Source organism: Rhodnius prolixus, unplaced genomic scaffold, assembly GCF_049639745.1.
Source record: "Rhodnius prolixus isolate KJV_2025 unplaced genomic scaffold, Rpr scaffold_11, whole genome shotgun sequence".
Taxonomy (NCBI): Eukaryota; Metazoa; Arthropoda; class Insecta; order Hemiptera; family Reduviidae; genus Rhodnius; species Rhodnius prolixus.
In genome coordinates this window covers 3136656-3152685 of record NW_027411625.1, presented here as the reverse complement: position 1 = coordinate 3152685, position 16030 = coordinate 3136656, and the positions used below count along the sequence as shown (strand labels likewise).

At 30.7% G+C, this 16030-nt stretch overlaps 1 protein-coding gene across 5 annotated transcripts in view; it reads left to right on the top strand.

Annotated features, from left to right (window-relative positions):
• Window positions 1–13049, top strand: part of Chd1 (chromodomain-helicase-DNA-binding protein 1) — a 50668-nt gene extending 37619 nt beyond the window's left edge. For 3 of the 5 annotated variants that reach the window (XM_074137675.1, XM_074137673.1, XM_074137672.1), the window contains one exon: window positions 2773–3130. In XM_074137675.1, coding sequence (XP_073993776.1) covers window positions 2773–2950 — 178 coding nt within the window. In that variant the 3' untranslated portion in view covers window positions 2951–3130. Of the gene's footprint in view, window positions 1–2772; window positions 3131–12929 lie in introns of those variants that run through there. The other 2 variants (XM_074137677.1, XM_074137676.1) reach the window with 1 other exon arrangement.
• The last annotated feature ends 2981 nt before the right edge of the window (window positions 13050–16030 follow it).

Sequence of the window (16030 nt, the reverse complement as noted above, 5' to 3'; positions counted from 1 at the left end):
TTAATTAAAGAATCGTGTTTTATCAAAGTAGTTGACACAAGATGCAAATCTGTACCTAATTCATCAGAATTTCCTTGAAACGATCTTTTCAATCTCTTTCCCACCTCAGGTTACATTTTCTGAAAGTTTCATATTAAAGCAACTTTAAAAAATTATCACCGAAGTCGGGTTTAACAGCAAATTTTCTACATCGTTATATTGTTATTTATTTGATAAGTGCATTATTAAGCAATGCTTTTTCTATTTCATTTTAATTTTATTATTATTTACAAGAGTGCAAAATTACTTTTCTCAATTTACTAAAAGTTTTAAAAAAATTGACAATTGACAATAATAGCTAAGTATGTTGGAGTCGTGTGAGATTTCATTCGTTATATTTTCTTATGTCAACAAAAGAATACGTCTTTTGCGACTTCATACTAATGCAGCTGTCGTAAAACATGCAGGTAAGTAAAAGTTACGATGTTGTTTCTTCGTTTCGCTCGTATGTAACTTTATGTCTATATATGTTTTGTGTGAGTGATATAGTAATTAAGAAGCATTATGTACGTAATAGATTCTTGACATTGTGATAGACAATTTATTTACTTCTCTAACTGTTCGTAAGAAAAACCTTGCGATCATTCATATTTTTGAAATTGTCTTTATGCAGGAAATTTTTGTGGTAAAGTTCCTTGAGGGAGCAAAAAAAAGATTATAGCATACTGTTTGTGTCTGTTTCTGGAAAAATAGTTTTAGGATTGATAACGTTAACATTCTTTTCAAGTTTTTTCTCATTGCGATTTACTATTCTAACATCTGTTTTTAATGAACAAGAATCAAAAAGGTTGGTGAAATTACGAATTTCAGGAAAATAGTTTTTCCTAAATTTAAGTTTCAGTTCCTAGTAATTTTCCTGAAAATGGTTGGACAGTTTCGTTTAAACTTTGTTTATACCTTAAATACATATTGGTCAATCACTATAGCATTTGAATCATTTTTTTTTTTAAAGGTTAGAATTATTTTGGGAATTTTGGGAAAAGGGGTGATATCCCCAAAAGTGTCACTTATCAATGCAGTTCTCTCCTGTTACATCTGAGTTTTGATTTTGCGGCAATTGATATGTCGCCATGACGTTATTGTAATTGTAGCCGTGCATTGCAGAGACCTCATTTGGAACGTACTCGTAGTTCTCTAGAACGAGCCTCTGTGCTGCTTTCTTTGCGGGTGTATACTTATAAATTGTGGGGTTTTAATACCCTTAAGATTAAAATATCTAAAATATTACTTAAAAACCTCGTCAATATCACCTGTTACTATGGAATGGAAAGAAAAGTCATCAAACTCTCAAGAATAAACAGAAATATATAGCAGATCATGATGGTGATCGTTTGTAAGACCACTAAATTCAGAAGAATGGGAATTTGACAAAAGAAGCCTAAAGTGATGTGCCGGCCTCGTTAAAAGAATGAGTGCTACCAATTAGCCAAAAATCAAGGAAACTGTGCCAATAGGTAGGAATCTCTTAGTCGGTAATATCTTGATCGATTAACATGACTGAATCTGGGTTCAAAACGACTGAAGGCGTACTAAATAAAATAAATACTATGCTTAACATACACAATAACCAAAAATAATTTCAATAAAATCATTATACTCTCATTTGGTGAAATTAATAACATAGTACAATAATTATATAACATAATACAAAACATAATGTATGTACGTTATATGTAATTTGTACGAAAAGTACATACATTTGTACAATAAATCAATTGTAATTGAAGTCAATTATACTTTTAAATTAATTACATAATAAAACATATAGGAGAATAAATATGAACTTGTAGAACAGCTAAAAAAGTTCACAGAAAAAAAAAATGGCCGAAGTGCCCTTCACCAACAACAAAGGAATACACATCAAACGTCAATGTGTAACATCCAAAAAAATTTTTTTTAATTTTCTCGAAAGCAGCTACAATAATTTTTCGAATGTTAAAATTCCACATACATATATACATGTAGGGAAAGAGAAAAAGAAGAACAGAATAGAAGGAGAAGAGGAGGAAGGAAGGAAGTTATAGTGAGAAATCCATTTTAGTTAGGCATTTGTTATCAAGTTGTACTAGTTGAAGTCCTTATTTTGTAATAAGTTGTGCACAATAGTTTGTTTAAAGGAGTTTGTTTTTCTAAGGTTGCAAGGTTACGGGATGTTTTTTGTTTTTTCTAATGGAAGAGTTGACGTTGATATATTATAAGAGTAAATTCTTTTTTGAGAGTTCAGGGTTTTTAGTTGTATCTATAAAAGGTGCTTATTTATTGAATCAGTTTGATTCAGCTGTATTTTGGGAGTTGTGCAATTATTTCAAATAAAAGCCTTCATTATAAAATCCCCTTTACTACATACATATATCTATTATTTAAGTGGGTATTCTAAATACTGAAGAGCTGACATTGATTTTTTAAGTGTTGGGGGAGGGGGCTTTTTGTGTAAATGCTGGAGGGTGAACCGTGTGAACAATTTAGAACCTACAGTTCCTGTGAGAGAAGCAACTGTGCTCTACTTTCCATCTATATTTATTTAAAGGAAATAATTAAATTAAGGAAAAGTCGTGTTTTAGTGTGTTACACTAATTTTTGTTTACATTTACATTGTAAATTGATGCTTCTAGTTTCTAGTGAGGAAATAAGAAAGTTTGTGCGCACACGGATATCTTTTAAACATTTGAATTTATCAGAACTTTTGTAAGTAATAAATTGTTTATTTTATTACACTAATTTGATTGATTATAGGTATAAAGGTACTCATCAGCAGACGAATTTCGGTGGTATGTCTTACGTACATGGACAGTTTGGCTACGACGGGCCGCCTGGGCTGTATCCTCAGGATAAATACCAGTCGCAAGGATTCCAAGATTGGCGTTCCCACAGAGACAGGAGGGATAGATATTCACATTCGGCAAATTCTTAATTTCTTTAATAAATAAGTTAATTTAATTATTTTGAATTTAAAAGACGATTTTTATTTTAAAATCGATTCTTTCTTTTTGGAAGTGAAAAGCAAAAATCATTTTAAACAATTTTTGGTTTTAAATTAATTTATACACAAAATGTACATGAATAGAATTCTCATTAAAAAAGTTATTACATATGTGTATAATATACGAAAATTTGGTTTATCAAGAAAAATTCTTAATATAAATTTTTTTTATTTTTAAATTTTTTTTTTTATAAATAAAAAAATGTACAAAAATTTAAAATTTTGGTGTTGCCAGTTTTTTGGAGTGAATCAAAAAAAGGTCACAATTGGATTTAAAGTGAGTAAAGTAGGCTGCAGTTTGGAGAAACTAAAATTCTTGGGTGACAAGTGCATCATCAGAAACTGTTCCAACACCAAAAAATAAAGTAAATAAATAAATCTATATATAATTGCGGATAGTATCATATTAAATTCCATTTTTTTTATTTAATTTAATTTTTTTTTTATTAAAAGAAAAATCACAATTTACAAATTTATACTCTCTTCAATGTTAAACAAAACACACTTGCTCGACAAAAATTCTTGAAATCTCTCATATTACTGTGTTAGCGTTTTGTAATTTAAATATACTGAGGTAGAATAGAAAATGAGAAAGATGGAGGAGCTGTTTTATCCTCATAGATGATCAGCCTGTGGCTACTGAGCATTTCCTTCACATCGAGATCTTAACTTATCGTGGTATACTTAGACATTTCGTCTAAAAAAATACTTTTAAGAAAATGCAATTTAGCTACCTGTTGTTTTGTAACGATGCTTTGATGGGAGCGCTCGTAATGCACTACCATTATATAGAACCGAGAGGACTTACGTATTTATACTCACGCAATTCAAGGAGAGAGCTCACCTAGGGAACTTATAAACAAATAGAGGGTTTAGGTTCTCAATAACAGCGTTTTAAAGAGATTTTTTTTTTTCGGGGATTAGTGCTATCACAAGGCGATCCTGAAATTCACAATTTAGTAGGTTGTTTGTGGTGAAATTCCCAGTGCCAGTTTTAGCGTGAATGTGCATCATTAATAACTAACAGCAACCATCAAACTTATAGAGGCTTAATATCCCCATATTCTCACCTTACCATCTTTTGACAAGACAACAAAATCCTGTGGATATCCTGTGCGCTGTGAATATCTCTGGTTCTAGAACATTAGATTATTCACCTCTTTAGGCCTTTGACATTGCATTACGTCAGCACTGGTCACTCAACTTCACAGCCTTTTTAAAACCATTTTCCGGCCATCTATCGCCTGTATATCTTTGTGCACAGCAACGTAGAGTTCTCTGATGTAACTATTCTGAACTCATCCTCATTAACATGCAATTCTTTTCTTAATATTAGGGACATTTTCTCCAATCTTGAGTGATCAGTACGTCTCTCATTCGAATTGGTGTTTTAGCAAATAATTAATAAATCAATAAAAATTCTCGTGAATTATTTTGAGAATTTAAAAACTTTTACTAATCCCTTTAAAATGCACCACGGGAGCCGGGCGGTTAGAGGTGAGGCCCGTATAGCTAAGAAGAACGGTAATATTGGGTTCGATTCCCGGCCTAGGCCTTGGATTTTATTCGTTGGTTTATATGACACATTTGTAGTAAAGTACGTTTGCTAGTAGCCTACGTCCACGACACCTCGTTGTGCAAGTTTATTTAGTGTTTTACCTAAGTATCGTTTTTTAATGAAACAGAAAAAGTTTCATTAATCGAGATTGAAAACTTACGTGCATAGTTAATAACATCTCCAAAAACTTGCAACCCGCTTCAACTACTTGTAGACAGTACTTATGCTTAGTTTATTTGCACGTTTTGAACAATTTCTGTCATCTAAAGTACTCAAGCAATAACCAATCTCCACAAATCCACAAATTAAAAAAAAAAAATTCTCTTTTAAAAATGTCAACAGGAAAAAACGTAGACATATTAAAACAGGAAAAAACTACTTTACTCGCTCGATTCGAAATATTAGTAACTTTAGTTTTTTAAATGTGTAAAAAGTTCATTCTGAATATACATATGTATGTATGTATGTAATATATATATGTAAACAGTATTGACCAAATGTCTGTAGCCAACTTTTTCATGCGAGATTTCAAGAATTCTCCCTAAAATCCATACCTCACCTTCCTCCCCCCTTAATTTTACTAGTCCATTTTTTTTTTTTAATGAAGAAAAACCTCATGTAAATAAATGTTACAATATATATATATTTTTTATTATAGATAAGAAATAAATATGTAGTTTTTATTGTTTCCCTAGGAAACTATAGAGGAATCAATAAAGACAAACGGCAAGCAAAAGTTACTTTGTCTAATGTATTTTTGTTAAATTCCATCAACGTAGAAATCAATTTGCAAAATTTCCTGAAGTAAATTTTCGTTATTTCTTCAAATTTTCCATCAAAATGTGCAATTTCGATTGAAAAAAAAAAAAACAAACAAACAGAAAACTAACAGAAATAAAACAGCCAATTTAACAAATACCAACAAAAACAAATATGTGAAATATATATATATATAAAATTATTATTTTTAAAGAATTGTTTAAATAGTTCCTCTGTCCTTATTTATTTTTCACTAATTATTTCTTAAAGAGAAATATATATAATTTTTTTTTTTTTCAAGTAGTACACACATAATTATAATGGAAAATTTTAAAAATCTCTAAAAAATTAAACCTGCAATCCACTACCTGGTCAGGAAAATGTGTTATTTGTACATATATATAAAATATAATTATTGTAAATATGCTACTTTTATTTTATTTTTTCTGTTCAACGCCAAGCTAATCAAATCAAATATTAATAAAAAGATTGAATGATTTCTGGACAAAAATCATTGAATTTTTTAGTTTAAAAGCAGTAGCCTACAACTCCATGTTATGTTTGGTTATTTTTGAACGCCCCCTCTACTCCTCTATTAAAGATAGAAACGCTGGAAACAGATGTGTGAAAGGTTTAGTAATATTACGATACAATAATTATAAGCAGAGCTGTCTTAGATTTTCTGAAACCCAAAACTTTTGCAATGTTAATCTGGCCAATTTAGGTGAAAATTGAGCTTCATGGGGTTTGATCATATTAGCGGCAAATTAATTTTCTTCTTCTACTGTTAATATTTGCAAGCCGACTGCACAGCTTTGTTTCTGAACGGGTTTTCTAATTCTTAGTTGACATAAGTACGTTTCTCACGGTATTAATCAGGTTTGGGAGCTAGTTGCCTCAAAAACCTATCTATTCTCACTTTTAAGATGTCAACCTGGAGCCCTCATGTCCCATTCTTCTTGGGTGAGAGCTAATCTTTTGGGACCCCCGCCTAAGAGCTCTTCATAGGGCTACTATGGCTAATCCTAGCCACGTGATGCTGGCTGAATCCTTCTTTAGTAAAGTTAAAATCCTAACTACCTTATACTCCCATAGATTTCGTACTAAATTTTGAAGCTCAATAATAAGTGTAGGAATATATTCAATTGCGACACAACAAAGTAAGGATTATAGCACAACCCAAACATTTTTATTTGGGTTTTAAGAAAGTAAGTAAACCTTTTTTTATGGGGCTTATGTGTTATATAAAACTGACATTTAGTATTTACTGGGCTTTTAGAAATAAAGGTGAGCATCGAGAAAAGTGAACTCAGTTAATACTCCATATTTCTCTTTAATGATAAACAATTTAGAGTCTACGCCTTTTTTCAGTATTAAAAATAAAGAGAAATAGCGCTAATTTTTTTTAAGTCCCTGCCCCTGATTTTATACATTTTTAAAGGTGACCTAGCGAAGAAAGGTTTTATGACGAGCGATTGTAAAATTACAAATCAAGTTGGTCGTATGAACTGCTAAATTTGATAGCGACACTCAAAAATTAACTTTTGAAATTCAGAGTTTAGCGTTACAATAGTGTCCATTAGGAGCTAGCTGCCTAAGTAACCCTCTATTCTGATCTCCATTTCAAAAATCCCTCCTCCTTGCCGAGTCTCATACTGCTGGCTGTATGACAACACTTGAACAATTATATTCAGGCACTTCTTGAATTATCTTCTAGTGATATCGATTCTTCAAATTTCGTTCAAGATTTTTTTTTTAGCTTCATTTTTTTTTTTAAATACCCTGAAGCAGTTTTCGTATTATTTTGTGTCTAAATATAGAATCCTCAGTTTCATTAAATAAAATTCTTGGTTGTTGTGTTGGACCAATCCTCTAGGTGCCCAAGTGGCCTTTTGTGGATGAGAACCTCTTCATTGTGCCTGCCAGCCTTAAGCAATCATTGTCAAGGTCTGCGATCCATGTGTGAGCTTTTGATTATGCTGTGGAAGTACCTCTTATTAATTTCAAAGTTGGAAGCTCGTTAGAATATATGTATATACAAGTCTGTGTGCATTGAAACATAAGTTGCAGACTACTGCCAAATATTAATTTTTTATTTTCTAAATATTTTGAGAGAACGTATCCACTACCCCAAGTCATTTCCGAGAAGTACATTTAGCATATTTATAAAAAAAATATATATACAAAATTTTTCTTCTGATGTTTGCTTTGACTATAATTTGCTTTTATAAATAAATAAAAATAAAATAAAATATGATAAGAGAAATGAATAGATATTTTTTAAAAAAACTAATTGCGGTTATTCAGTGAGTTTATGTTGTTTAATTTAAGTTTGAATTAACCCTTCAGTATACCAGAAGCGTTGAAACAGATTTAACAAGCGAAAAGAACGAAAAACTGTAGAATTACTCTCCTTTACTGGTAAGAGGAAGAATTACAATTGTGTAGATTTATGAATTTTTAGTTTTCTTTTGAAATAAAGGTTTTAGGGTCCTCTGACTCGAAAAAGTGCTTTCTTCCGTAACTGGTCAGTATATGGGTTGGAGATGAATTCAGAATCCAGCCATCAGGAAAGCCTGATTTCTTTACTTTCTTTTTTTGTTCTAAATAAGAGGAAGTATTGTTTAAATTTCCGATATATAGTTTTCAGAAGAAATAGTCATTTTTTGCTCTCTTGAATCTCATGATTTTTACAAATTGATCTGCATTTGTGTCTGTGTGTGCGTGTGTGTGTCTGTAGTATGTGGTCAGTATAACTAAATAACGAAAATTCGCAGCATGTTCAAATTTTATATTTGGTGTAGGTACGACCATCGGACCCATCAATAAGATTTTCGACTAAATCAGCCAACCGAAAATGTTTCTTAACAAAATAGATTTTTCAGTTTTTGGAATTTATCGGAAACGATTCCAACTATTTTCCTTAAAACTATACCTGTACTTATTTTGCATAACCTGTTCTACAACTTTTATTTTAAACATTTTTTCGAAAAATCTATTAAACACATTTCTGGTTAAGGAAGATTGTTGGGCTTTCCTTCAATGTAATGTATGGACATATCTCTATGCCTCTACCTCTGGCACCAAGCTTAGCCGTATAGCCGTAGATATTGTGGTTTACCAGTAACTCCAAATTCTGTATAACGCTCATAAAAAAAAGAGATTCTGGAAATATTTATTTAAGAAGACATTTTGTAAATCATTTTAAAATTATTTTGGGCTATAATAATTTATGAAAATAAAACTTTTATTTTACAAGTTCTGTGATTTAAATTATGAAACAGTAAGAAGGAGCTTTACTTTTAAAAGCAGTTAAGTAAATACACATTTAAAATATGCCACTTTTATTTTGTGATTAGGTGCTGTAAAATATATGACTTTGTTATGCTTACAAAAACTTCTGGAATGAACTGTAATCTACGTAGTGAGTCTGGATTAATGGAGTCACAGACAGTGAAACCAATAAGTTCCATATGTGACAATTTTAAGAACCAAATGATTTATTTGGTCATTTTACATGTTTACATTCTTGATTTAGTTTGATTTAACTGGAAATAAATGTTTCCAATTTGTATTTGAAGGTTCTGTAGAAACTTCGGTTGCTGTGCAAGATATTTAATTCCTTGCTTTTCTACAATATTTAATTTAAACAGTAATCTTGCTTATGACTTGATGAATCGTAATTCGTTTTTCCATTCTTTTTTTGCATGTTCAAACCTCATTTCATTTCAATGCGTCTCTGTGAATTAAGAGACACCATGACCTTCTTAAAATTAAATAATCTGTGTACCATCTAGACTATTACCACTTAAAAGTTGGACTACTCGCCTGTTTGAAAGTTTACACAAACATTTATTTAGCAAACAACAGTATCATTAGGATATTTTAACAGAAAAAAAGAATGTTTAATGTCCATCTCGTCATAATGAACGTTTTTAGTGTCCATTACCGATCAATCATTCATCGAATTACGGTAAAATCGCCAGTGGAAAGTAAAAGAACTTTAAAGCTGCCCGCAACAAAAAAATATTTTCATAGATCCTCTCTATACAGTTGAACCTCCACTTCTGATGATGACTCTTGCTGAAATATTCAGTAAATCTTTGAAAATAAGACTTCGATTTAGAGTGTTTTAAGTGCACAGTACTAAAAATATTTCTCTAGTAATTCGTAGAAGTTTTTAGGACACAATTGTATCTTGAAAAAGATCACTAACATCCCTGATAACTGGTCACAAAAACATAATTGAACTCGTGATAATGTCGTCTTCTTAATTACCTAACAATTATAATACTTCCTGTCGTATTCTGGAGCAGTAGTTTCGTTTTTTGCTGGTTAAATTTTGCCTCTAAGGTGATGATGTCTGAGGTGATGAGTGATCATTGATGTCTGAAAATTCGATAATTGCGAATTTTTCTCGTGAGTTTTTTTTTAAATTGTTTCTTTAGAGGGTTAATTCTGATCTTGATTACCACAATGTGGTTGCCGTTTTCTGTACGAAGTTGGCGCTTTGGAATAGAAACTCTCTTTGGGCGCAAGGAATAGAAACTGTCTTTGGGCGCTAGGAATAGAAACTGTCTTTGGGCGCAAGGAATAGAAACTGTCTTTGAAGTAGAAGGTTTCGTTTTACCAGTTAATGATTCCAAACGTATGGCTAATAAGTACTAGGTGGACTTTTTTTTTTGCAATCTGAGAAACTGATTTGCCCACCTTATAGCAGTTATTACAGTAATATGGTTTGCAATGTCGCACGATTCTATAATGAGATACAATTTGTAATGTTAGATTGTACTTTTGTACAGTATACACAGTAACGTAAGAAATTAGAGAAATGTAACGATTTATACTTGTGGATTTTTAAGCTACTTAATTTCGTATTTTTTTTTGTTTTTAATAAGCAAGAATAATTGTATCATTTTAACTGAATATAGTTAGTTATTCCAGCGAAGAAAAGAAAAAATACCTTCTGGACGGTTAAAAAAAAGCTATGTAATATTGTATAAATTTGTGTTAAAAAGAATTTGTTGCATTTATTTCTTTAGGAAAAATATTCACATTTAAGACGAAATAAATATTTCAGGCAATATTTGATTATTAAATCAAACATTACCTGAAATATGAACGTAATCGTGGCTCGGGTTTATTATTTTTTTCTTTTTTTAGTTTATCTTCTGGATCTCTCAAAATTGTTTAATTTCGTTTTAATTAAATAAAAGAACTTTTTGCATTTATTTCTTAGGAAGAAATATTCACACTTTTAAAAGGTTTTAATTTAATAATCAGAAGATATTTGTTTCTTATGTGGTCTCCACTTTTTTTTTCAATTGTTTTTATTATTATTTAAAGTTATTGATAAATGTCGATGTATCTATTTAGCTCCCTCATAGGCACAATCAACCGCTTTGAATCCAGTGAATGAAGATGCCCTGAGGGCAAGAATTCATCGGAATGTTTTATCTTTATGCCCTGTAGTCAGGATGCTCACGCACGATCTTTGTCATTTAATTATAGATGCACCGATATGACTGAGGAGCAGAATATTCATGCTAAAAGGAAAATATGCCGAAAGACAGTAGCAAGAATTCGAACTTCTAGTTGAAAACTATACAGCATCTGCTTGGGAAAATACTTCATCACCATTTAGGAAGGTCACTACAAAATGCGTATCTGTAACTGACAGTTGCAAACCCTTCCTCTTAATGAGCAGAACACATGAAGATAGTGAAATAAAAAAAAAACTTGTAGTTTAAGCTACTTTAAAGCGCACAAAATAAACGTTTAGTTAAAAGTACTTCATTATTAAGACGATTCATTTTCTAGATTTTTGATCCGTACATTATTAACAACTCCTGAAAAGCAGAAAATTTCTTACGTTTTTTGTAGTTTTATATCTGATATTTAGTCTAGGGCCTAAATTTTATAAAACTCTCGAGTTGCACCATGATTTATCTTCATAAAAGTGAAGTTAAATTGACAAAAATGTGTAAAAATATTGTTGATTCTTTTTTAAAGGGCCCCCTCCGTAGTAAAAATAAGGATTTCTTCAAATCTAAATTGTATGTGTTCCCTTTTTAGTCACTTTTATTTTCTTCTACTTCGTTAATGTAGTCAGTATTTATTTATCTAGTTCTCTGCTATATTTAACAAACCACATTGCACCCCTCAAGCTGAATATTTAATCATATTAGCTAATATAAAAATTGGAAATTTGCCTTCAGAAGATTTTTCGAATGAGTAATTTTCATTAGAAACTCATTCAAGTACTGGTTGAAATATATGTATTTATACAGTTCGAAATACTTTTCTTTTTTTATTTCACGTTACTTAAGATAATTTATAGTTAATTATCATTCAATTATAAAATTACTTAATTCCAACCCATATGTTGGAACTGTGTATGTCAAATATATGAGTTATATTTTGTAAATATTATATTGTAAATAATAATAATATATTGTAAATAATAATAATAATATATAACACATTAGTACTATAATTTGTTTCATTTGATCCGTCTATCTTCGAAACCTTTATGTTAGAATGTAAAAATAAATCTTGTCAACTCCGCGACATAACATCTATTATTGATACTTTCTTCACTTTAAGGCGCCATTACATTTTAAATTCAAATATTAAAATTAAATAACTGGCTGAAGTAAATAATTGTGATGTATAATGGTACCTTAACTTTGAAATTATTTCTACGTTATATGAAATATTAGTTGATTCGGTTCCTAGTACTTCTTTTTCTAGTATCGATTAAAGATTTCTTTTTTTTCTAGCAAGGTTAATGCTGGTAATGTTAGAATAATAGTCTATTAGTTACCATTAATCATTGAAGATAGCTTACCCTGACAGAATTACCATTTTTTATTTGTTTTCTTGCTCCTTGAGATTATCCAAAGCGTTAACCTGACTGAGGTGAGAATTTTTTCAGATAAACAAGCTGTTGCTCAATGCATATCTCGCTGGAACTTTAATCTTAGTTGGTCAATTTAATTTCATGCTAGAGAAATTAAACATTATTTGCAGGAGAAAGGAATGAAGGAGCGCAGAATGGATATAAGTATATTTTGGTAGTTGTGCTAACTGGGATCGCTTGGGTAGGCTGCTACCAGAAACCAAAGAAAGGGCAGATGGTACTCAGTATTACATGTGTGGTAAAAGATTTGGGAAAAATTGTAGTCACTAATCTGATTCAGAGCCCGCCCCCGTTATGCCAATACTGTAAACGGTGGTGTGGGATTCTGAAGTGAAGGATATCGTGCGATTCAACATTTTCTATTATTTAATTCCATCAGATTAAAAACTTTTGGTGAAATCCGTAAATAACTTGTAAAAATATAAATGATTAATGACAAATTTAAAAATTATAAATCGCTTTCAACTAAAGAAAAAATCTAATGCTTTCTAATCTTTCTAATGCCATAAATGAGGAATGTTTGTTTGAATAATTTTCTTTTTCCCCTTAGGAAAGAATAAATCGCACATTAGTTTATTAGTATAAAAACATTCAACTTTTACAATTAAAATTGTGTATATTTTTGAGAAAAAGTCCAACATATCTACGTTTTAATTTTTGTTCTGTTTCAGATGAAAACGTTGATAAATCATAACTTGGCTGTTGGTAAATAGGTTCAGTTTTTCTAAGTTAAATTTTTTAAATTGAATTATTGCTTGCCATCATGAAAACATTTTGGTACTTTATAGCAAGGGGCTTGAGATGTTTTAAAAAGGTAAGCTTTAAATAATTTATTTTATTACTATTATTATTATTTACATTTGTCTAATTTATGAATTTACACTCAGGAAAATGGTAACTTTTATTTGAAATAAAGCGCAGCATTTAAGTTAAGAAGAACATTTGATTTAAAATTTAGAATTTCTCAATAATAACTTGAAGTATTATTTCTCAATTCGGATAATTTATTTTTATCCAAAAGATCTCTTTTTAATGATCTCAAATAGTGTTAAGAAACCTGAAAGTAAAATTTAATGTACATAATGTCAAATTTTTACTCTAGTCAAAAAAATAAATGTGTATCGTAATTTATGTTCCGTCAAGGGGTTTTGTAAATGTATTTTTAATAAAGAATTATTTGGCACTATTGTATATTTTTCTCCTTTTTTGTTAACTGAACCGCAAATGTGATAGAAGTATTCCATCATAATAAAGGTGACATTTAAAGTTCGGACATCCTGAAAAAAGGTAAACAAAAAAATAAAGTAACGTCTTTTTTTCCAGGCGGACTTTACGTTCAATTACCAAATTAGGTATGGACAGATCGCTAACACATTTAAGATTACCATTTCCAGATCTCCGCCCGCATGTTCTTGAATGTAACGCCAAGATACATAAAAGCTCTGACTTATTTCTATTCTTCTTCACTCCTTGAGTGCTTTAAATTGAATTAAACTCTAATATTGACTATTACATAAAATCGAACTTATTGCTTCATAAGTTCAAAATTTCACAGCTTTGCAGGCTTCGCCTCTAACCGCAAGGCTATCCTGGCGCCTAATTCTGAAAAGATATTAAGGCCTTGCGATTCCTGCCTTGACGATAAAACGTGACAAGGGAACCTATAATTAGTAAAATTTGTTGAGGCAAGTAAGAGAGCCTTTTTTGAGGCAGGGAGCTTCAAGTATACAAGGTAAATGCTAAAAGGTTTGAGCCTTTATAAGAAAATGTCTAATTAATTTCCTATCCTACAAATTTGGAATCCAAGTTTATCCTTTAAACACTTTTTTCTTTGTGCAAACCCCTAGGGTAATACATACTCCTGTATAAGCCCAAAATTCGTTTTAAAACAATAACAAAATAGATAATGATGATGAAGCATGTATAAAGCAACAAGTGCCCAGATTAAGTCCAGTTCACTCGTTCAGTCAACTGTGGTTGGAATAAGTTCGTATAAATCATAGGCCAATAAAACTTGCGAAAATATCGAAATTAGTAAAACCTGCGGTTCCTGTAGTAATTATATAACTATCTAAATAAAGATAATACGTTACAGAAAGCAAAATATAATCAAGTTTAAACCCTTTGATAGGTACACTGATGACAATAAGGGTAAAACTAATGCTAGATATATCTGGGTTGTTTTGGAGAAAAGGGATATGTACGAGATTGGAATTGAACGACCTGATAATACTTTCGATATAAATAAGGCCTTAATCGTATGATAGTTATTAAAAGACACCAGAGGCAGTTAAATATTTTTTGAACCACTATCATTTAAAAAAAGGATTTTTAAACATTAATGTACTTGAATTTTGTAAAAAAAAAAAAATCTGTTGTAAGCTCTCAAAAGTAAATTTCTAACCATGATTTGTTTACATAATTAAATTATAGAACATCAAGAGAGCCTTTCTTTAAACTGAAACTTTCCCGCTTGGCCTTCGATAGTAAAACTCTTCAGTCTCCAGACCACATTTCCTTTCAATGCAGACTAGACCATCAGATTTTAAAACCCTTAAAACTTGAAAAAGCCGTTTAGCATATAACTGGTAAACAACCGGTGTACTGAGATTCTACCTTCTCGATTTTGGTCGAAATTTCCTCCTAAAGCAGTAGGGATTTATTGGTAAGTTTCCAACTAGCAATTAATTATAGGGGCGGATATTGGTGTAGTGCTCATGAAGGTGGAGCCCATGTTCGAATCCCATGTGAAACTAGTTTTTTTGTTAGTAAAATAAAATTATTAGTTAAGTATGTGCTTCCCGCCACCGTTCTCGTAATCGGCAAGTTGGATGATATGCCCTGCCTGAAAAAATTGACGATCACTTTTTACTTTATTATTAGTAGGAATTTATTTTTTACAAACACTAAAAAAAAAATCAAAATAAAAGATGTTAGAATAATTGAATTAAGAAATGTTTTTAAACTCTAATCTAAGACTAAGATATATCCATCCAGATAGTGTTTGTTTTCCTCCACCTCATAATATGTTGGAAAAAAAAATTGTAAAGACTATAAATGCATAGATACATAGCTACCAACGAGCGCGTAGTGAGATTTTAGAGTACAGAAGTTATTTCATTAAAAAATTATAGATGTGTTGGCTGAATGATGAAAGTTAATGCGAAAATAAATAAGAAGAAACAATAAAAAAAAATAATAATAATAAGGCATGCTTGACTAGCGTAGGCCCCAAGTCAAGTCCAACCAGAGTTGTGCTTTTCTTGTAATTTCTCTTGCTGAAGACCTCTAGAGCTAATTTGATGGATAGTATTGTTTGTAATAAGAGTTTACTATCTAGTGCCGGCCTGTACACTGAGGAACCTCCAGAGGCAATGGCCAAAGCTGTTGACGCGCATTATTCAATGAAATTACACTTCCGATTCAATTATTCAAACTAACACTTGTACCAGTGTGCGCCAATAAACTTTTGTGAAATTTATAAACACCAACAGTTACTAGGATAAGGCAACGTTATTATGATCAAATGATTACTCCATTGATAGCTTAAATTATATTTATATTTTCCTTGTTTTTATTTTCTATAAATTTATAATTATAAGTAAATTCAACTAACTAAAATATCCAAATCTAACTTCCCCAAAAATACTTTTTGATAAACACTTGAAAATATAGTTGACTATTGCTGCTTATTGCTGAAAGAATTCAAATAAGCGCAATAATACTGCTAATTATTTAAAATTGGAGTGTTTAAGTATAAACAACACGATGG